We start from the raw sequence: 23,162 nt of genomic DNA on the forward strand, positions 1-23,162 counted from the left end.
CACCAGAACCAGCAGGTTCAGGGCGAGTCTTTTTTCCCATTTTTTTTGCCATAAATCTACAGAACTCTACACTACACCACTAGGACACTCATGTCTCACTAGACTTCACCATCTTGCAGTTCTGCTTCACCCTGTACCTTCTGCTACATTTTCTCTGTATAATATAATTTCAGTTTACATATTGTTCATTCATAGATTACATCTATCTATCTATCTATCTATCTATCTATCTATCTATCTATCTATCTATCTATCTATCTATCTATCTATCTATCTAATTTAGATAGATTTTTATTTACCACATGAATTTTCATTGTTGGAGTGTACATTCCCACCAGCACCAATGGTAAGGAGGCAAAATGTGAACTCTTTGGGGCTATTAACATTCTGCGGAGTGATGAACTGCAGAAGGTTCTTTGTGGAGATTGTCAAGAGCACCAAATTCCTTGGTGTTCAACTTCACCTGGTCACTCAACACCAGCTCCATCATCCTGAGCAGCTGCATTACTGCCTGGTTTGGAAATTGCACCATCTCTGATCACCAGACACTTCAGCGAATAGTGAGGACAGCTGAGAAGATCATTGGGTTCTCTCTCCCCACTATCACAGACATTTTCTCCACACGCTGCATTCGCGAAGACAACAGCGTTGTGGATGACCCTACACACTCCTCACACACACTATCAACCTCCTGCCATCCTGAAAGATGTACCGAAGCATTCGGGCCCTTACAATCATACTGTGTTACAGTTTCTTACCTCAAGCCATCAGGCTTCTCAACATCCAAAACTGAATCGGTATGAACTCTCTCTCTTTCACATACACATACATACACATACACATACATACATACGTATGTATGTGTGTGTGTGTGTGTACATATATATATATTATTATTATTATTATTATTATTATTATTATTATTATAACAAATTAATTAAAAAGTTTTATAAATAAATATTAAGAATGAACAACATGAAGATCAATGTCAAATTTAAAATGGTAAACTTCAACAAAGGTCGTATTTATGATTAAGTTTATTAATAAGTATTTAAGATTAATAAGATCATCAAGTTGGAGCGGGGTGTGTGTGTGTGTGTGTGTGTGTGTGTGTGTGTGTGGGTGTGTGTGTGTGATTTTCAGAAAAAACTTGAACATGTGTAAGTCACCAAAATGGCAGCAATCAGGTCTTACAGAGCTGTAATTAAATTCCACTGATGATGATTTTACAAAACTCTTGTTTCAGATTCAGTACAAGCTGCTCACCTCATACAGAAATATGGATAAGAAATAAAGTGCTTCAGAGGGATAGTGAGTGATTTTAACCACAGATACGAAATGAAATCTATTGGTCAGCTATCTAAGTTGATAAGATAAGATTGAGCAGCGAGTAGTAGTAAATTTTATTTTTGTAGTTGGCCGCCGTATCATTACCTTGACACAGTTGAACTAAATGCACAGAAACATCTCTGCCTCCCATCGGGTACCTAAAAACCACTCTGATGAGACTGGCGAAATATGCAAATGAAAGTCTAACCTGAAGGTCACTATCCCACATGGCAGAGGCCCAGTCCAGCAATTTCCTGTGAGGATGGACATGGGAAATTTAGTGCTCTTCTCTCAGTAGGTCTGCAGATAGAACATAATATTGAATTGGTTCAGCAAGCCCCTCTGCAGAGCCCTCAATTTCTCACCATATATGATTGGAGGTGGAGGAGCTTAAGCCAGTTGTGTTGGCTGGGCTTCTTGGTTCTGCTGCAATTGGGCATTGATGACTTGCAGAGCGAGTACACAAGGAGCATTTCACCATGATGTGCATTGATTTCCTGGGGCTATGAGACATCTGATGAATCAAACTGCGGAAAAGTATTCTGTAGAGCCCCAGAGGCAGCAAGTGTGAGATTTATGTGCAGATCTAATAGCAATATACAATAGCAAACAAATCATAATCCAAATAAATCTGAAGGCTTTCTCTTACCTGTAACAGGAGCAGTGATGGAGCTGCAGGCTATAGATGGTGACTGTAAACTTTATTTAATTTTATTTCTCAGTCACACACACACACACACACACACATTATATTTCTGGATTGGTTGTTCTGAAGTTTCTGAACCTGTACAGATACACCAGAGTTCTTGTACAGTCACTACTGGTCCTGCAAGAGGCTAAATTCATTAACATCCACATCAAACTAAGGACAGATAAAGAAAAGAGTGGGCCAAAGTAGATATATTCATTCGTTATACTCACCATCTGGTGCAGACATAAAGTAACACAATGAAAATAGAAAGAGAGACATTTATTTCTACACAGATTTGTATAAGCTTGAAAGTCCAGAGGTGGATAAGCCAGCCAATTTAAGTCTAAAACATAAAAACACCATTAACACCGCTAATACTACCACTACTATTACTCATGCTCACTATTAGGTACTAATGCTTAGAAAACAAACCTTACTGACAACCCTACATTACATTGATTAGTGCCTGAATTAATAATAATGATAATAATAATGAATTAAGTTAATTTTTTAAACATAGTCATGTATCTTGTTGTTCTTGGCTCTAAACATTATCGTGTGTTTTATATGACCTCTCATAACACACTCCACCTCTAAAAAACGAGCTTAATGGATGTTAAAAATCTGTGGTGTTGACTGATTGGTTTCTGACAAATGGATTCTTTTTGCAGATCTTAAATAAGACTTTTGTTAAAGTTTTAAATTTGACATTGCTCATCATGAAGTTCATCCTTAATATAAATTTGTAAAACTTCTCAAATAAAGTTAAAGAAGTTTTATTGTCACTTCAACCCACTTGAAGGGTCTTGCGGTCCGAGACGGTGCAGTTCCCAAACCAGGCAGTGATGCAGCTGCTCAGGACGCTCTCGATGGTCCCTCTGTAGAAGGTTGTCAGGATGGGAGGTGGAAGATGAGCCTTCCTCAGCCTCCGCAGGAAGTAAAGACGCTGCTGGGCTTTTCTGGTGATGGAGCTGGTGTTGAGTGACCAGGTGAGGTCCTCCACCAGGTGAACACCAAGGAATTTGGTGCTCTTGACGATCTCCACGATGGACTCATCGATGTTCAGTGGAGAATGGTCACTCTTTGCTCTCCTGAAGTCAACCACCATCTCTTTAATCTTGTCGACGTTCAGAGACACGTTATTGACTTTACACCAGGCTGCTAGTTGTTGCACCATGTTGTAACATCCATGAAGCTGTTTTTTTTTTTTTTTTTTAGAGTGTTATATTAGATCACTTAATACACATGACATCTTTCAGAGACATGTCTGCCGGAAGGCCACCGATTACAAAAGCTGGTCTGGGAGCATTACGAAGAGTTTCGTAAGTTTGATAAGGAAATGTGTAGTTTTAAGGAACTAACAGGCTAATTCCAGCTTGACAAGTTGATTGTCAAGTTAAACCAGTGTGTGTGTGACTGAGAAATAAAAAGTTAACATTCACCATATATGGCTAGCTGAAAAGCTTTTCTTTTCCTTTACAACTTTCTAGCCCTCAATCTAATGTCTCTTAAACTGCAAACTGTCTTGTTTTCTGGAGTGGGGGTGTGTGTGTATAGTCAAGATGAGGGCTTCAGTTTGAAAAGAAACGTAGCATTTATTATCCACATGCAACACATATCACAGCCTACATGTGACTGACCTAAAACATACATGCACCTTTTCATTTACATACAAGGGGTGTCACAATGCTTGTGTCATAAATATTACACAAACAGTCCACATGAATGCCCAGATTTAGGATCTTTGCTCAGACTTCACTGGGATGAACCACTTTTTCCTTATTTTGCTTTTTGCTAGCTAGCTAGGTGGCTGTCATGCTAATGGTGGGTTGGGGGTCTTGTTCAAGGGCCCAATTGTGGCAATTTGGTGGTGCTAGGGCTTGAACCCTGATCAACCACCCAGAGCCTTAACCACTTGAGCTACCACCATCCCAGCTTTAAGTTCCTGGGCGTCCATATCTCTGAGGATCTGTCTTGGCATCTAAACACCTCGACTCTGGTTAGGAAGGCATAACAGCATCTTTACTTTCTGAGAAGAATAAAAAAAGTTAACCAGTCCCCCAAGATCCTGACCAATTTACCGCTGCATTATTGAGACCATAGTGTGGAATGGAAGCTCCACAGTGTGTGAAAAGAAATCACTGCAACGTTTTGTGAAAACTGCCCAACAGCCCACTTCAGTCACACCAATCGTGATGAAATGCTTCAAAAGGCTCATCATAAGGCACATCCAGACCCAGCTACCACCATCACTGGACCCCTTGCAGAGTATTGTCCTAACTGCTCCATGGATGATGCCATCACCACAACCCTCCATCAGGCCCTCACCCACCTGGAGAATAAGGACTCATACCTACAAATGCTCTTCATATACTTCAGTTCAGCATTCAATACAAACATCTCTCAGGACCTGATTGAAAAGCTGAGTCTGCTGGGCCTGAACACCTCCCACTGCAACTGGAACTGCCTTCCTGACTGAGAGACCCAAGTCGGTCCGGATCGGGAACAGTATCATCAACACCACCACACTGAACTCTGTCGCCCCTCAGGGCTGTGTGCTCAGCCCACTACTGTTCACTCTGCTGACTCACGACTATACAGCTCCAACCACATCATTAAGTTTGCCAGTGACACGACCATAATGGGTCTCATCAGCAAGAATGATGAGTCACCGTACAGAGAGGAGGTGCAACAGCTTACAGCCTGGTGTAGAGCCAACAACCTGTCTCTGAACACTGACAAAACTAAAGAGATGGTTGTTGACTTTAGGATAGCACATACTGGCCATTCTTTGCTGTTCCTCGACGGATCCTTTGTAAAGATCCTCAAGAGCATAAAATTCCTTGGTGTTCATGTGACAGAGAACTTCACCTGGTCACTCAACACCAGCTCCCTCACCAAAAAAGCCCAGCAGCATCTTTGCTTCCTGCTCCTCCCACTCCCCATTCTGACCGTGTTCAACAGAAGGACCATCTAGAGCGTCCTGAGCAGCTGCATTACTGCCTGGTTTGGAAATTGCACCGTCTCTGATCACAAGACCCTACAGCGGATAGTGAGGACAGCTGAGAAGATCATTGGAGTCTCTATCCCCTCTAGTATGGACATTTACTCCACACGCTGCATTCACAAAGACAACAGCATTGTGGATGACCCTACACACTCCTCACACACACCATCAACCTCCTAACCATCTGGAAAGACGTTCCGAAGCATTCAGGCCCCTTACAACCAGACTGTGTAACAGTTTCTAACTTCAAGCCATCAGGCTCCTCAACATCCAAAACTGCATCGCTATGAACTCTGTCTCTGTCTCTCTCTCACACACTCACCTGTGTGAACTGACTCACACTATAAATGTTTACACTTTATTTGCAAAAATTCAACCACCGCTACTGCCATTTTTGCGCACAAGTTTGGACACACCTTCTAATTCAATGTTTTTTGTTTAGTGACTTATTTTCTACATTCTAGAACAATACTGGAGGTTTCAAAACTATGAAATAACACACATGGATTTATGTACATATGTAACAACAACAAAAAACACCAGTCAGTTGTTATTTTAAGACATGAAGGTCAGGTGTTCTTGCAAGAACAGTATTGTCAAGTGCATTTGCAAAACCCATCAAGCACCATGATGAAACTGGCTCACATGAAGACCATCCCAGTAAAGCAAGACCAAAACTGACCTCTGCTGCAGAGGAGAAGTTCATTTAGAGTTACCAGCCTCAGAAATCACCAATTAACAGCACCTCAGATTAGAGGCGTTATGAAGGCTTTACAGAGCATCAGTAGCAGACATATCTCAATATCAACTGTTCAAAGGACATTATTGTGGATTTCGACAGCATTCAGCATTTTACAAAGAAATAAACATCAGGAAAGACCATGGAATTAGAAGGTGTGTCCAAACTTATATATATTATATATATATATATAAATATATATATAATTATTAGATACCTAGTTTCTCGAGTAGCTCATTAAAAACATACCACATTTACTTGGTTGACATATGACACCACATAGGATGTCGATAGAAGTTAACAGTGTATGAAACATCAACAAATCATTGCATATGTAAAATTATTATGACTTACATGTTATCATTTAAAATTTCTTAAACCACTACCATCATCCAATTTCTTCTAGCATTGTAAAAACATTTTCAAGTAATCCAACCTTGTTATTTAGAATGAGTTACAAAGAACTTTTTCTATTGCCACGAGACAGCTCTTGTGATTCTGCAACGTTCCTGGTCTTTTTCATGTTACTCATATTTCACTACAAATCCTACAAAATGATTTCAGGGCTCTTAATGGTATATACCCCTACTTCAGCTATTCATGTACAAACATAACACATTCACTTACAACGAGACCCGCTCACATCTGAGATCACGACATCCTCATCAACATCATTTTAAACCACCAGAAATCAGGTGTCCGTGTCACATTATAATACAAACTACTGTTTTCATTTAACTACATATTTTTAAATTAATAGGTCCACATTATTTAAGATGTTTTATAAACAAATATTAAGGATGAACAATAAGATGTCAAAATTAAATAAGCAATAAGCAATGTCAAATTTAAATTTGTAAAGTTTAACAAAGGTCATATTTAAGATTGGTTTCTAACACATGGATTATTTTTGCCAATCAGTCAAAAACAGATTGATAACATCCATGAAGCTAGTTTTTTTTAGAGGTGGAGTGTGTTATGTTAGGTCAAAGAATACACACAATTACTTTCAGAGGCACGTCTACCTGAATTACAAAAGCTGGTCTGGGAGCATTATGAAGAGTTTCGTAAGTTAATTTTTAAGTTTTAAGGAACTCACAGGCTCATTCCAGCACATAAGTTGATTATCAAGTTGGAGCGGGGTGTGTGTGTGTGTGTGTGATTTCCAGAAAAACTTGAACATGTGTAAGTCACTAAAATGTCAGCATTCAGGTCTTACAGAGCTGTAAATGAATTCCACTGAAGACGTTTTTACAAAACTCTTGTTTCAGATTCAGTACAATCTGGCCCTCTTCTACAGAAACACAGATAAGAAATAAAGCACTTCAGAGAGAAAGAGTGAGAAAGATAAGAAATGAAATTTATTGGTCAGCTATCTAAGTTGATAAGGTAAGATAATCCTTTATTTGTCACATAGCAGGGAAATTTGCAGCAAGAAATATTACTGGTACTACTTCTGATACTTTGTTCATAGTAATAGTACATTACTATCATTATTAATAGTAATGCTAGTGCTAACACTGGTGGTGGCTCAAGTGGTTAAGGCTCTGGGTCGTTGACCGGAAGATCAGGGGTTCAAGCCCCAGCACTGCCAAGTTGCCACTGTTGGGCACTTGAGCAAGGCCCTTAACCCTCTCTGCTCCAGGGGCGCCATATCATGGCTGACCCTGTGCTCTGACCCCAACCTCCAAGGATGGGATATGCGAAGAAAGAATTTCACTGTGCTGTAATGTATATGTGACAAATAAAGGCTGTTTCATTCTTTTTTTTTTCACTGGTACTTCTACCACTTCTGTTACTCATGCTTACTAAGAACACTCTTATCTGTGGTTAAAAATAACTCACTCTTTCCCTCTGATGCACTATATTTCTTATCTGTATTTCTGTAGCAGGGGACCAGTTTGTACTGAATCTGGAACAAGAGTTTTGTAAAAATCATCATCAGTGGAATTGAATTATGTGACTATATGGCCTAAATTCTTACATTTGGTGACGCACTTTTTTTTTTGTAAACACACACACACACACACAGCTTCAACTTGATAATCAACTTATGATTATCATAAGTCACAAGGAAGCCGCACCCATCCAGCCATAACATCTAATGGTCCGTTGCACTGATCCCCATCATTATGAAGTGCTTCAAGCGACTGATCATGCAGCACATAAAATCCATTCCTCCTCCCTCCCATGACCCATTCCAGTTTGCATACAGAACCAACAGGTCCACTGAAGCCATCTCAGCCGCTCTCCATCCAGCCATTACACACCTGGACTCCAAAGACTCCTATGTGCATATGATATTCTTGGATTTTAGCTTAGATTTTAACACAATTATCCCCCAGCAGCTCATGAACAAACTAAGACACCTGGGACTCCCCTCACTGTAACTAGGTGCTGGACTTAATATCAGAGAGACCCCAGAATGTACAGGTCGGGGGAAAAACTTCGCCGTCACACTGAGCACAGGGTTGCCACAAGGTTGTGTTCTTCACCCTGTTGACCCATGATTGTGTACCCAGTTACAGTACCAACCACATTGTCAAGTTTGCAGACGAAATGATTGTAGTGGGCCTCATCACCAACAACAACGAGGCCAACTACAGGAGCGAGGTGAGCCGACTGGTCCAGTGGTGTACCAACAACAATCTCTTCCTCAACGTGGGAAAGACCAAAGAAATTGTCAAGAATTGACTTCAGAAGAGGACCACCACAGCACCCCCCACTAATCATCAACAGTGCTGCAGTGGAGAAAGTGAATAGCACCTAGCAAGTCCCTAGGCGTGCATATCTCTGAGGACCTCTCCTGGATGACGAACACCACATCGCTGCCCAAGAAAGCTCAGTCACGCCTCTACTTCCTTCGCAAACTGAGGAAAGCACAATTCCCACCTCATACCATGTGCTACTTCTACTGGGGCACCATTGAAAGCATTCTCACCAGCTGCATCACTGTGTGGTATGGAGGCTACACTGCCTCCTGTCGAATGACTCTGCAACGCATAGTAAATACAGCCAGCAAGATCATCTGTGTCTCTTTGCCCTTTCTTCTGGACATCATTAGACATGCTGTCTTGCATCTTACAAAGGCCTCTATACCCAGAACTTCTGAATGTTTACATTTATCTTCATGTTTATTTGCACCTTGGAATTATATCTGTATATTTAATAGAATTCACTGTTTACACTTACTCAGATATATATTCATTCAGATGTTTTAACGTATCTTTCACTGCTTTATTTATATCTGTTTATTACAAGTATACTGCTGGTACAGTGGCTATTTTTATATGCTATTCCTGCTTCTATTTTGAGTTCGGTTTTGTGTCTTCGGAATTCTTTGCTAGTGTTTGCTTTTTTTCTGGTTTTGACCCTTTGCTACATTTCTGGTTTTCGTCTTTGCTTGCCATTTTCCAATTCTTATTAAAGCTGCATATGGATCCTAGATCTTTGGCGATTCATTACAGATCCAGAGTGTGACCTCCTTTATGAGTGGGTTCTATTATGTTCTGATTAACACCTACTGAATCTAAGATGGACACAACTGCTGTTCTAAGAAGATCTTCTGACTTATCAAAATAAATATGAAAGTCTCCTACAATTAATGATTTATATAACGAAACATCTAGGTTTAAAATCTGCAAATTTCCAGAGGAATTCAGAATATGACCCTGGAAGTCTGTAAATAACAATTAGTGGAATCGAGTGGATAAACTTATTTTTCTGGACACAAATAGGAAGATTGTTTTATCAAGTTATCTCAGTCTTTGATAATAAAATATTATTTTGTGAGTCATTATCACTTATTTTTCTGCTTACATATGTCATGTTAGAAAAATTTTAAACTTGTTGAATTCATGTCTAGACTTTTTCATGCCGCCGAGCTTATCATGAATAACTGTGATACCTCCTCTCCTGCCTGTTAGGTGTGGCTGATACATATAACTATAACGAGCAGACTATGCTGAAGAGAAAATGCTACATGCTCGTTTGGTTTAATCCATGTTTCTGTTAAGCATATAGCATTAATATTCTGATCAGTAATCATTTCATTAACAATGAAGTTAAATAGTGATTTAGATGAGAGAGATCTTATATTTAACAGTCCTAGCTTCAGATCAAACCTGCATTGTCTGCTCCCAGACCCTGGCTCTGGATTGTCACCAATTAACTAGATCTGTTCTAAGGCTATGTGCTAAGCTCAAGAAATGAAAGACCCATCCTAACAGACCAGCCTTGCCCTCAAAAGAGCTCCAAATATCTATGAACCCTACACTGTTTTATTTGATTGTTTTATCAAGTTATCTCAATCTTTGATACTCAAATATTATGTTTTGAGTTTTTTTTTTTATTTTCTTCAGTCATTTTATTTTTATATTTTTATTCAGTTTATATTCAGTTTGAATGAAAGTGCTGAGGTTATTACATATTTTCACACAATAAAAACTGCATACAACATGATTACCTGGTCACAGGGTTTATTTCTCTTCTAGCTCACAAATTGGTTTTATTTAACAAAGTTTACTGCAACACCCTTTTACTGTATTTATTTCATGTTCATGTTTACTGGCTGTTAATGCTCTAGCATATGACATAGAAGTATCAGTTCTTTAAAAAAAATGCAAACATGCAACAGAAAATCCATTATTCAGTGGATCTCTATTTAAAACAAAAGTGGCAGCATTTTCCTCTGGTGTTCTAATTAGAGCTGTTCTCTGAGGCACAGATGGTTGCCAGGTGTTGGTTGTTGTCCTTCATCTGATTGATGAGTCTTGGCAGGTCATTGCCATAGAGCAGCTCATTCCCTGTGATCTGCTCTATGGCCTTCATCACATCCTCCATCACCTTCATCACAGGCTCCTGGAGAATGAATCTGCGAGTCTGATGTTCAGCCACACTGACCCTCCCACTCAGAATACCCAGAAGATTGACAGCACTTCTCACTTTCTTCTGAAACTCAGCTACAGACTCAATCTGCTTAATCATCTTCTGGATTTCTTCATGCGTCTGCTTCAGCTTGTCATTTTTCTGACTGAGGTGACATTTGGTCTGGAAAATCTTGGACTCGTAGTCAAATACTTTATGTTTATATTTTCTCATCTCATTCTCAGACTTTCTCTCTTCATCTTCAGCCACTTGGACAGCTTTGTTTGCTTGATCCAGTTCAACTGCACCACCAATCACCATGGCCGAACCTGAACAGTGAAGAAACAAACAAGTCTGAACAAACACTGAGACATGAAGGTTATGATGATGTATGTAACAGTTCAGATGTTATTATTTTTATCTAGATGCTGTAATTCTCACCTGCAATCCATCCAATGATTGGAATGACCATCAGTCCTGCCCCAACACCTGTGACGATTTCAGCATCACGTTTCCTCTTCTCCTGATTCTGAAGGGTCTGTTTTGCTGAATTCAGATTTGTCCTGGCCAGCTGCAGAGCTCCCTGAGATTCTCTGAGTAATTTCTCATTTGAATCCTGCTCTGTTCTCAAGTTGTCTAGGGTTTGTTTTATTTCATTCATCTCCTGATTGAGTTTCCACTTATCTTGTGTAAGTCTCTCTAAGTTTTCATCCAGACTCTGTAACCCTGAACTAGCTGCCTGTTCTGACTGCTCCAGGAACTGATGAGCCTGCACTATCTGCTGTCTGATGTAGTCGTAGTTGGAGCATTTCCCAGTTATAGGATCTACATCTGCCTCAATAAGAGCCTGATAGACTTCATTCAGGGAGGAGATGCCACCTTTCAGTGGAATTATAACAGCCTCAGCTGTGTTCTTCAGCACAATTTTGCAGAGACTAACAAAACACAGAAAATCAAAAAGCCTTAAACTAATTATGGAATTCATTTTTATTTTGGTTAAATAATTTTTGTATGCAATTCCATTTTAAAAGTGAGTTAATTGTTATGAATCATTTCTCTGTGAATTCTGGAATTCAACTCACTCTGATGAAGAAAGCCGGATGATCGTCCACTGAAACAGAGAGTAAAAGTGTTAAAGAATGGAAAAATTCAAACCTGAGCATGAGAAAAATAAAAAATCTCCTTCAGTGTCTCTAACCACCTATCATCCCTTACAGAATGATTTTATTAACAGAAAGTCCTCTATAGGATAAAAAAAAAGTTAAATAAAAAAATTGTTCTCCTCTTTATTTCCTAATTTTGTCATAGTGATTTTATTATCATTATTATATTTTACCAGTTTGAATGAAATCCTCAACTTTTTACATATTTGAACACAATAAAAAGAATACAGCACTCAGAAAAACAGCATGCAACATGATTACCTTGTCACAGGGTTTCTTAAAGATAGATCTGTAATTAAAGTGTGAAAGTTTACCTCCATTGCTGTTATTTCTCTTCTAACCCACCACAGTAGGGTATGTGAGATTTATAAGATGAGCTCTGTTTAAGAGAGTATCAGAGATGGGAGGGTGAAAAGGGGAGGAGATTCCATATTATAAATACACAGGGGCTTTCAGTCTTGGAGCAGTGCACTGTTTGGGTTGCAGAGCTGACAGAGATCCTCCACACCTTCACTGAAGACTTTCAGGATATCCAGGTAGGAAGAGAGACACCGCTCTGAATAATTTCTATTGAAGATTTTACATTCTGCACATGTATATCACACATCCTTTTATACAGGTAGGAATGCAAGAAGGTTTTTAGGTATGCAAAAAACAATGATTTAGATGCCATAGAATTCATAATAATGAAGTGTGTGTGTGTTTTACTGTCTCTCTCTTAGATAATTACAGGAGGATTTAAAATGATGCTAATCATTTTAAAAATGTAAAAATATTACCCATCAGTCATTTTTAGTAGTCATGTATAGTGGATTATGCTCTGAACAACACATTCATGTACAATCCTGCAGAAACATTGGCCAAAATTTAAAAGCTTTAATGGTCTTATCAACAAATCATTGGTCAGAAAATGAGCAAGAATTAAACAAATGCACATCCCTAATACCTCGTGTCAATTCTTCTTTATTTTTCCCTCAATTAACTATTTGGAGGAAAAGCTAGAAACAGATCTGGTGAGAAATCCAATAATGAAAGCATCTCTACCACAGTGAAGCATGGAGGAGGAGGTGTGATGATGCGGGGAACCTTTTCTGCTGTTGGTCCTGGTGAAAAGTTCATTAATGATAAGGTCTATAGAAAGCTGCCTGGAAGTTTACCCACAGGGCTTAAACATATTAAGACATGATTGGGGAAATGCTATGCTATGTCACTTTATCTATTTGATTCATGTTTACAAATTTCCTGAACATTGATTTGTTGTTAAGGCCTTTAATAGAGTGTTTAGGTTTGAGATGAATCTCAACACAATCACAATCTAACATGTCTGGTGTTGAACTGTCAAACTTTTTTCTGAGTTCAGTTAGTTTTATCAGATGTAAACACTCCACCTGTACTCGTGTGTCTATCAAATAACTAAACCCACCAAAAGTCAGGGCTCTTAGCTGTTGTATCTGTGTATCATGGTTCAGTTTATTTATTATGGTTTGCACTGTAAGTTTTCTCCTAACACCCAAAATGGCAGTCATGGTGATCCCTTTATAAATTTATTTTCACTTTATTTTTAATAGGAACAAGGAAGTAATGGATTCCCAAATTGCAAAGAAAAATCAAAGCCTCACAACAGCTGAGGAGATGAGGAACCAAACCAAGCTTGTGATGCAGCCGTATGCTAACTGGGAGGAGTATCTGACTCCTGCTCCACTCTCCATAGCCATCCTGGGAGAGCTGGTCTTCATCTCCTCCAAAACTGATTTCTCCATCAACAAGAACCCACCTAAAGGTGGCTACAAGTTCATCAGATACCCAGATTCATTTCGTGCCTGCCTCATGCAGGTGTGTAACTCAGGCTGGTGGGCTTTCAATGAGGCCCATAAGAACATGGATCAGATTAGACTCCACACCATGACAGTTCCAGATTACATGAAGACGGCTGTGAAGATCCTGTTCCAAGGCAATGATGAGGTTGTTGAAGCCCACCTCCCTGACCAGCTGGAGAACATCCGTGTCATTGCAGATGACTGTCTTGAGCTGGCCAATTCAACAGAAAAGAGGTTCACTGATGTCATCAACATTATCCAAGAACTGCTGGAAGCATGTGTAAATGCTGAGCACTTTTATGGAGAGGAGCTGGATGCTATCAAGAAGAAACTGGATGAGTCCAAGCTGAGGAAACAGTCATCTGAAGAAGCTGCTAAACGCTCAGAGAAGGTAATGAAGGCAATGGAAGGAGAACTGACAAAAGCACAAGAAAGTTACAGCAAAGCAATGGATTCACTACCCAGTGGATGGGATATGATAGGGATGGATTTGGTTGCGGGCATAACTGAGGGCTTCACGACAATTATTAATGGAATAGCATCCACAAGATCTCAAATATTTACACCCCACAAGTTCTTTCAGACTGAAGGTCGAGAATCTGCTGCTGATTGTCTTAATGAAATAAATATTTATAGTAAATCTGCAGAAATCCTGAGATGCACAGAGACAATTCAAGAGTTTGTGAAGGACAAGACAATTAACTGGAAAGGTCTGTATGATCAAAAACACAAAATTACAAAAACAAAATTCCAGGCAGATCAGTTCAAACGAATCAGGGAGAGTTTTAATGAAAGACCAAACTGCACAGCAAAAGAGGAAGCTCTAAACCTATGTAACAAAGGCATTGAGATCTGTGAAGAACTAGCAAAGTATAAACCAGAGGAGAAATGTGATGAAGCCAAAACAAATAAGTTGATTAAAAGGATCAGAAAACTGAATGAATCAGCTCGCAGTTTCGACAGCAAAAGTAAAGCTGTTACAAATTCTCCTGCTCTGACTCCCAAACCACCAATGATGTACAAAGAAGAAAGTAAATCTGGGAAAGCTTCAGAAAGGGCATCAGAGAATGCCAGGTTCCGCATAGAGCAGAGCCGTGCTCAACTGGACAAGACCAGAGAGATCTATGAGAAGAGTGTAGAGAACATGGAGAAGAACCAGAAGGAGCTGACTGAAATCCTGATCACCATGAGGAGCTGTGAGGTCAAAGAGATAGATTTTAACACCACTATACAAATGCTGGTTAAGGGTATGGATGCCATGGGGAGAGTGAAGGAGCAGTGGGAGAAGATGGTGCACTTCTTTCAGATGGTGTCCAACATTGTGAAAATCAGCCTGAACAGAACCCTTAAAGATTTTGTCTCCACATCTGAGAAGACACAGAAGCTTTCCTACAATGCAAAGCTCTTCTCCAAAGATCTGCTCTACAATCAAGCCTTTCAAGCCTCTAACATCGCCAGCCTTGTCAACATGATCTCTACAACCTACACTGAGGTGTCCACCAAGCACCTCATGGATCGTGTCAGCTCTCTGGGAAAACTGATGGCCATGGACAAGGAAAAGCCAGAGTTTCAGTCAGAGGTGGAGCAGTTACGGAACTCCTGTGATGGGGCTCAGAGAGCCATCTTAGCTCTTGTCCTCAAGAACAAGAAAGAGTTTGAAGGGAAGAGTGATGCAAGACTGGAGAAGATTGATAAAGAGTTGCTCGCCATTCTCCCTGCTGCTTCTCCAGAAGAGATGAAGAGCATTCAAGCAGCTGTTAAAAGTGGATTCACAGAGAATGAGGAAGAAGACTACTATGCCTGAGTGAATGAACAAAAGTTCTCTACAATTATATCCAATAAAGCACCTAAAATATAAAACAAGTGCATTATAGTGTAATTAACTGTTACTACTCAGGCTTCTTATTTTACATAATCATACAGTGCTAATTTCTTGATAGATAGATAGATAGATAGATAGATAGATAGATAGATAGATAGCTCTTCAAATTATTTTCAGATACAATAATATAATGTATTACTTTTTCATTAGCTTTGCAGTAAACAAAAAAGAAAGATTTCCTACTTATATGTATTACTCAGTGTTCAGTACTTTCTTATATGGTAAGTGTGTTATAATATACAGTAGACCTGACAGTCATTTACTTCACCTCCATCTTCCTGATGTGTAAAGAGTATGGTCATGTCGATGTGAAATTAGTCCTCCATCAAAGTACCAACCCAAGTGTCCCAGAAAAACCCACTGGAAGATTCTGCCAAGAAAAAAGTTTTCTCTAATCCTGTGTTGTTTCTCTGTTTTTTGATATCTGGATGTTCACACACTGACCATGTTTGTACATCATCTGACCTTTACCTGTTTTTTGACCATAACTTTACCACAATTAAAGCTTTCTGCAATTAAATCCCATTCTGTCTTCTTTTGACACTGCAGATTTCCCCTTGCAGATTAATCAAGTACTCCACTAGTACTACTTAGTTGAAACACTTGTACAGTTACTAACATTCATGTGTTAGGTGCAACACCTGAAGCTATCACCATGGCAACATTTACCTGAATGTACAAGGGTTGAGGAAGGTTGATATTTGCTGCTACTCTCTTCTGCTACATCAAACAAATAAACAAACCTAGAAACCTATCATGGGGGGGGGATTGGGGGGGTGCACACAGCAGGCCAGATTTTTTATACTGTTTGTCTGTTTGTTGTAGTCACATTGGCTTACACTTTTACATTACACTGTCACTACAGTAATAGAGTAAGTGTGTGTCTGTGTGTTGTTCAAAAAACAGGATCCTTGCAGTGACCTTCCCTACAGCGCCCTCTGCTGTTGCCTTATGTTAATAATAGATTAGTACAATAAAGATGTGATGAATTTAAACTTTCTTAAACACATGATTAAAAATCATGTTTGCATTAATTTGTGTGTTTGCAGATAATTAGCTAATAAAGCATGAGATTCAGTTTTCATGGTTTTGAAGCTACAAATAGCTCCATTAATATTGAAATGTAAACTGCAGTATATTATACACATCACCAGTCTCTCAGATACATGAACAATGATTCGTATGTCACTGGGAATTGTGGTGAGTGTGACACAAAGTCTATTTTGGTGAATTTATGAACTGTTCACTGATGGAGATTGCAAAACTGTTCATGGCAATTGTAGTCCTGAAAATGTAAGACATACAACATTCTAAATGTTTTCCTGTGATATAGGATTGATGATTATAACTGCAAACAAATAGATCCATTACTTCACAAAGCTTTTCACAGAATGACAGGAAATGTTTTTGTGAATATTTTTCTAAAATATATTTTGATTGTGATGTGTGTTCATGAGGCTGGTTGAAACCTTCAAAACAGAGGAGCAGCACTGGTCTCCACGCCATCGTTCCAGGACAACGATGAAGAAAAAATCTGAACCATACAATATTTTAGGTGGCATTTTCCATTTCTTAATTTATTTCTCATTCCACTTTTCATACTTATAAACAATAAAAATACAAAGTCAGTGACTAAAGAAATAAACAGTCCTCAGTTCAGTTCAGTTCAGTTGTGAAACATCTGTGAGAGACCTTCTGACCAGTGAGAATTTCTCAGTGCTGTGGTGGATCTGGCAGCAGCACAATCTGCAAGAAACTGTGATCTTAATTAATGAGTGTTAAAGCAGTGGGTATGTTCAGGATTCTTGGCTTTTTCATGTAAATATTTAATTTTTAGTCCATTATTTTGGAGATTTTACCTTCAGTCAATAAAGAGTTGTAAAATGTGTGTATAGTAATACGGAAGAAGTACATTCATGTTTGTGTGTGTGTGTGTGTGTGTGTGTGTGTGTGTGTGTGTGTGTGAATAAAACAGTTACCTATATGAAGCCTATACAGTGGAACAGCAGAAAGGCTGAGCATGATGTGGAACTTTCTGTGACTGATGACTTTTATTCTCTAAGATGTGGTAACATAGTAACATAAAGCTGAAAACTTCACTGACGTGGTTTGATCATAAAAACCACCGAAACTTTATCCACCCTCGACTCTTTCTCTCCCTTCTTCTCACACACACTCTCTCTCCTTCATCTGAAGAACTTCAAAACACAATGAATAAATAAATCAGTGTAAAATAATGATCTAATCTATACACATACAGAAGGAATTCCTTGTATTTCATCTACCTACCTACCTACCTACCTACCTACACTACCAGTCAAAAGTTTGGACACACCTTCTAATTCCATGGTCTTTCCTGATGTTTATTTCTTTCTACATTGTAAAACAATGCTGAAGGTGGCCGAAATCCACAATAATCTATAATAGTAATAATTATATATATATATATATATATATATATATATATATATATATATATATATATATATATATACACTACTCACAAAAAGTTACGTATATTCGGGTCAAATTTCAGGATGCACCTAAAATGCACTATAACCTTTCCAGGTGAACTTAATTTGACCTTCTCTACACTTTTGAATGCACATGTCCAACTGTTCAGTGTTTCAGTACTTTTTGCAGAACTTGCTGTTCTCTAACAAGGTGCTTAACGGCAAAATTCACAACTGGTGTTTGATCCATGAATCCACCAATACATTTTCTGGTTCAATTAGAATTGGTATTTAAACAGTCCTCTTCATCATGCTGTTCACATTTTGACATCATGAGACCAAGACCACACCTAACAACTGATCAACAGTACCTCGCCATTGTGAGGCTTCAAACAGGATGTTCTCAGAGGGAAGTGGCCACTGAGCTTAGAGTGTCACAGAGTGTCATCAGCAGGTTGCGACAGAGATACAGAGAGACTGGAAGAGTCACAGAAAGGCATAGAAGTGGATGCCCTTTGGCCACATCCCACGTTGATGACCGCTTCATTGTGAACAGTGCCCTGCGGAACCGGATGATGAATGCCACTCAACTCCAGGCACATTTAAGGGAGGTGAGAGACACCCAAGTGTCACGTCAGACCATTCGAAACCATTTACATCAGCGTGGTCTGCATGCTAGATGACCTGCAAGGGTACCTGTCCACACCACCAGGCACAGGCGTCGGGCCAGGGAGCATTTACGCTGGATGAGGGACCAGTGGGCCTCAGTGCTATTCTCTGATAAAAGTCGATTCACGTTGAGCAGAAATGATGGCCGCCAACAATGTTGTGGTTGTGTTACAGTCTGGGCAGGTGTGTCTACTCAATACAGAACTGCCCTACATCTTGTAAATGGTACAGTGACAAGCCAATACTACCTGAATAACATAATTAATCCAGTCATTGTGCCCCTGCATGAACAACACAGGCCTAATTTCATCTTCATGGACGACAATACTCAAGCTCATCGAGGTCGCATCATTAGGGAACGGCTGCTGGAGGCCGGGGTACCTCAAATGGAGTGGCCTGCACTTTCTCCAGACCTGAATCCCATAGAAAACCTATGGGATCAGCCGAGTCGCCGTGTAGAGGCTCGTAACACTGCACCACAGAACCTCAATGACCTGAGGGCCACCCTTCAAGAATAGTGGAATGCCATGCGTCAGCAGACAATAAGTCGACTCGTGAACAGCATGAGACGTCGTTGTCAAGCTGTAATTAATGGTCAAGGGCACATGACAAATTATTGAGACATTGACATTTTTTGTTGTGGTATACCAACCACTGTTGTTGGCTTTTGTTTCAATAAATTGTTTGAGATGAGGAAATCATCATTGCAGCTTCTACTTAAATGCCCTACTTTCATGATATAATATCACTGTAGCGTGAACTTTTTACATTTTCCATAAATTTCACCCAAAAGCCAAATATCCTTAACTTTTTGTGAGTAGTGTATATTATTTAGTTTGTGCGATTTGCTGTCTCTGACTACTCCAATCATCCAATCAAAAGACGTGAAATTGCTGACGTAATCATATGCCTGCTAGCTGGCCCCAGTGACGCCAACTCGAAATCTGATTGGTTAATGGAACAGTTTCATTGCCACTTATTTTAAGCTATGGCGCCTGCACTATTGATTCTGAAGGCCTTAAAGCTGGCAACACATGATGTCAGCCACTGGCTGAAATATGATTGGATAAATACTCTTATCATAAATATACACTACTGGAAGCAGCACAACCAAGAGAAAAGCTATAAAATGTAGAGAATAGACTATTGGGAATAATTTAATACACATTCAGGGAAAAATATATTAAATATATTAAAATGCAAGTCAGTGATTCAGATCACTGCTGTTTAGGCCAGCAGAGAAGGCCTTGCTGGCCCTGACGGTCTGCCACTGCCAAAGACAGTGGTGTTCATGTATATGACCACCAGCGCTGAAAATGGGTCCTTCTCAAGCGGGTGTCTGTGCTAGGCTAACAAAAAACCCTAGCCAGCTGGCTCTCCCATCCATTTTTCTGTCCAATGTTTGCTCACTGGACAATAAACTGGATTACATATGACTCCAGAAAACCCCATGGCGAGACTTCAGAGACTGCTACATCTTTGTTTTTACAGACATGGCTCACGCTGCCATTCAGCTAGCCGGGCTTGCCTTGTTTTGTGCCGACAGAAATGCAGCTCTGTGCATTAAGACTCACAGTTGTGGTGTGTGGGAATAGTGCAAAAAATCTGTGCTTGTTTGAAGTTACTGTTCATCGCTAGTGGAGTTTGTGACTGTTAGATGCAGGCCATTTTATTTACAACGTGAATTCATCATCGCTTTCATTTTCAGAGCGTACATTCCTTCTAGCACTAATGCTAAAGTGGCTCTATGTGAACTCTATGGGGCTATTAGCGATCTGCAGAATGCTCACCCCGACTGACTATTTATTATCGCTGGAGATTTCATCATGCAAATCTCAAAACAGTGCTCCCTAAATTCCACCAGCATATGGACTTTGCAACGAGAGGTGTGAACATGCTTGTTTACACAAACATTCCCGGTGCGTATCGTGCAGATCCCCCACCCCCACCTAGGCTACTCAGACCACATCTATTTTATGCTAATTCTGTTATGCAACATCTAGTTATGCTAATTCCAGCATACAGACAACTTGTCAGACACACCAAATAGGTTCTGAAACAGGTTAAATCCTGGCCAGCAGGAGCCACCTCTGCTCTTCAGGACTGTTTTGAGTACACTGACTGGAATATGTTCAGGGAGGCTGCAACCAACGGCGACTTTATCAACTTGGAGGAGTACATAGCATCAATGAGCAGCTACATCAGCAAGTGCATCGATGTCATGATGGCCTTAAAAACAGCAAGGGCCAAACTGTCCCAAGCCATCAGAGAGGTGAAGCGTGCACATACCCAGGGAATCCGCAGCTACTTTGAGGACAGCGGAGACTCCCGGCGCATGTGGCAGGGCATACAGGTGATCACAAACGACAAGACGAAAAGACAATGACTTCTATGCTTGGTTGGAGGCACAGAACAATGTAGCAGTGAGGAAGACCATCCCTCCTTCTAACAACCGGGTGCTCTGTCGTTCCACGGCTGATGTGAAGAGAACTCTATGCCAAGTTAACCCGTGGAAGTCTGCTGGACCAGACAACATTCTTGGCAGAGTGCTCAGGGAATGTGCAGAACACCTGGTGGATGTCTTCACTGACATCTTCCCTGAGTAGCACCATTCTTCCTACAGTATGTGCCTCAAGACCATCGTCCCTGTGCCGAAGAAGTCTATGGTTTCCTGCCTCAATGACTATCGTCCTATTGCACACACACCCATTGTGATGAAATACTTCGAGGGGCCTTTCACTGGAACCCCTTGCAGTTTGCGTATCGTCCTAATCACTCCATGGACGATGCCATCACCACAACCCTCCATCTGGCCCTCACCCACCTGGACAATAAGGACACAGGTAAAAATGCTGTTTATAGATTTCAGTTCAGCATTCAATACAATCATTCTTCAGTACCTAATTGAGAAGCTTAGCCTGCTTGTCCTGAATACCTTCCTTTGCAACTGGATCCTAGTCTTCCTGACTGGGAGACCTCGGACAGTCCAGAACAGCAACACTGAGCACTGGAGCCCCTCTTTATCAATTTTCTCCAGTCTTGCACAATTCTTCCTTACAAACTACTTCTTTTTCTTGAGTAAGGGCTAAGATGGCTTTCTAAATCTTATCACAGGAGTTCCGTAACTGCTCAACTTTAGAAAGAAGCTCTGGCTTATCCTTGTCAATGGCCATCAGTTTTCCAGAGAGCTGACATGATCCATGAGGTGCTTGGTAGACACCTCAGTGTAAGTTGTAGAGATCATGTTGACAAAGCTTGTGATGTTAGTGGCTTAAAAGGCTTGACTGTAGAGCAGATCTTTGGAGAAAAACTTTGCATTGTAGGAAAGACAAAATCTTTAAGGGTTCTGGTCAGACTGATTTTCACAATGTTTGACACCATCTGAAAGAAGCAGCTTCACTCTCCCCATGGCATCCATACTCTTAACCAGCATTTGTATTGTGGTGGTAAAGTCTATCTTTTAGCTCCTCATGGTGATTAGGATTTCAGTCAGCTCCTTTTGGTTCTTCTCCATGTTCTCTACTCTCTTGTCTTTTCTTGTCTCTCTGGTCTTGTCCAGTTGAGCATGTCTCTGCTCTATGCGGAACATGGCATTCACTGATGCACTTTCTGAAGCCTTCTCAGATTTACTTTCTTCTTTGTCCATCATTGGTGTTTTGGGAGTCAGAGGGTTAATATTCACTGGTACAGTAGAGGAGGTAAAGTGAGGCATGTGAGGTGAAACAGGGCCAGTAGAGAGAATCAGACAGGCAATAAATTGGAGGCATTAGGGGACAACAAAGTGAAGTGTGACACTAATATGAGGGAGAGATGGACAGTTAGGACAAGTGGGGGCAGTTGTTGCTCTGACCAGCCTTGCTGATGCCTAGAGGAGGCTGTGTGGAGTTGAGCACTTCATCCTTGTCCTGTTCATCGATGACTTTATCATATCAGCATTTTCCTACTTGCCTGGGTAATAAAAAAGCCAGCATTTGATTGTAAAGAGCAGATTTTATAGTCTGCACATTCTCCTTAAAGACAGTTCTGTGCTCATCCAAGAACTCTTGTTCTCTCACAGACACACACACACACATTCCTAACGCATGTTTCTAAAGGGATTAGAATATGTAAAACCATCTGTCAAAACCTGCTGTTGACCTATACAGATAAAAACCAAACATTCACATCATCCCTTCAAGAGCAGTAACTTTGATCTTTGCAAAGAACTTTACAGACATATAATCCCTGTATTTCAATGCAACTAGTTCAGCTTTAATACAGGCCTCACAATTTTTTTCCCTAGCACTGTGCAAGTGTTGATGAACCTTTCTTTTCAACTACTTTCACTTCACTAGTCTCCCATTTCTTTTGCCTAACCACTTTAACACCTGAATAAATGCAGGACTACTTTAAGCAAAATTCACAGCGTCTTTACATGTATGGCAGTCATTCCATTCCAGTGTCTGCTGTAATCCAATACGGGCACACCTCATTCTGCATAATTGGAAAAATCAGGAAAGCAGTATAATTAGTAACTTAATTATATGTTTCTATTATTTTGTTATCA

The 23,162-nt window shown here is 40.0% G+C and overlaps 2 protein-coding genes across 3 annotated transcripts; one reads left to right on the top strand and one right to left on the bottom strand.

The window, feature by feature from the left end:
- Positions 1-10,162: 10,162 nt before the first annotated feature.
- LOC131362901 (DNA repair protein RAD50-like) lies at positions 10,163-13,368 on the bottom strand. Of its 2 annotated transcripts, XM_058405234.1 has the most exons (4): positions 12,110-13,368; positions 11,715-11,743; positions 11,074-11,567; positions 10,163-10,961 (listed from the first exon to the last, which is right to left on the bottom strand). In XM_058405234.1, exons 1-4 carry the CDS (start codon positions 12,113-12,115, stop codon positions 10,465-10,467), a joined length of 1,026 nt encoding a protein of 341 aa, XP_058261217.1. In that variant the 5' UTR covers positions 12,116-13,368; the 3' UTR covers positions 10,163-10,464. The 2 variants fall into 2 exon arrangements, 1 of the variants encoding a protein (XP_058261217.1); XR_009206253.1 differs by lacking the exon at positions 11,074-11,567 and having other exon boundaries at positions 10,824-10,961.
- An 8-nt stretch (positions 13,369-13,376) lies between these two features.
- LOC131362899 (uncharacterized) lies at positions 13,377-15,416 on the top strand. The gene has a single exon (XM_058405233.1). The coding sequence runs from the start codon at positions 13,377-13,379 to the stop codon at positions 15,414-15,416; it is 2,040 nt and encodes a 679-aa protein (XP_058261216.1).
- Positions 15,417-23,162: the final 7,746 nt, after the last annotated feature.

Source organism: Hemibagrus wyckioides, linkage group LG12 (assembly GCF_019097595.1).
Source record: "Hemibagrus wyckioides isolate EC202008001 linkage group LG12, SWU_Hwy_1.0, whole genome shotgun sequence".
Taxonomy (NCBI): domain Eukaryota; kingdom Metazoa; phylum Chordata; class Actinopteri; order Siluriformes; family Bagridae; genus Hemibagrus; species Hemibagrus wyckioides.

Excerpts from the sequence above, each read along its gene's own strand:
- LOC131362901 (XM_058405234.1), bottom strand. Across the intron at positions 11,568-11,714 it reads ATCCGGCTTTCTTCATCAGA|TCTCTGCAAAATTGTGCTGA; the intron begins GTGAGTTGAATT and ends GTGTTTTGTTAG. Across the intron at positions 10,962-11,073 it reads AATCATTGGATGGATTGCAG|GTTCGGCCATGGTGATTGGT; the intron begins GTGAGAATTACA and ends TTCACTGTTCAG.
- LOC131362899 (XM_058405233.1), top strand. The coding sequence starts at position 13,377 with ATGGATTCCCAAATTGCAAAGAAAAATCAAAGCCTCACAACAGCTGAG.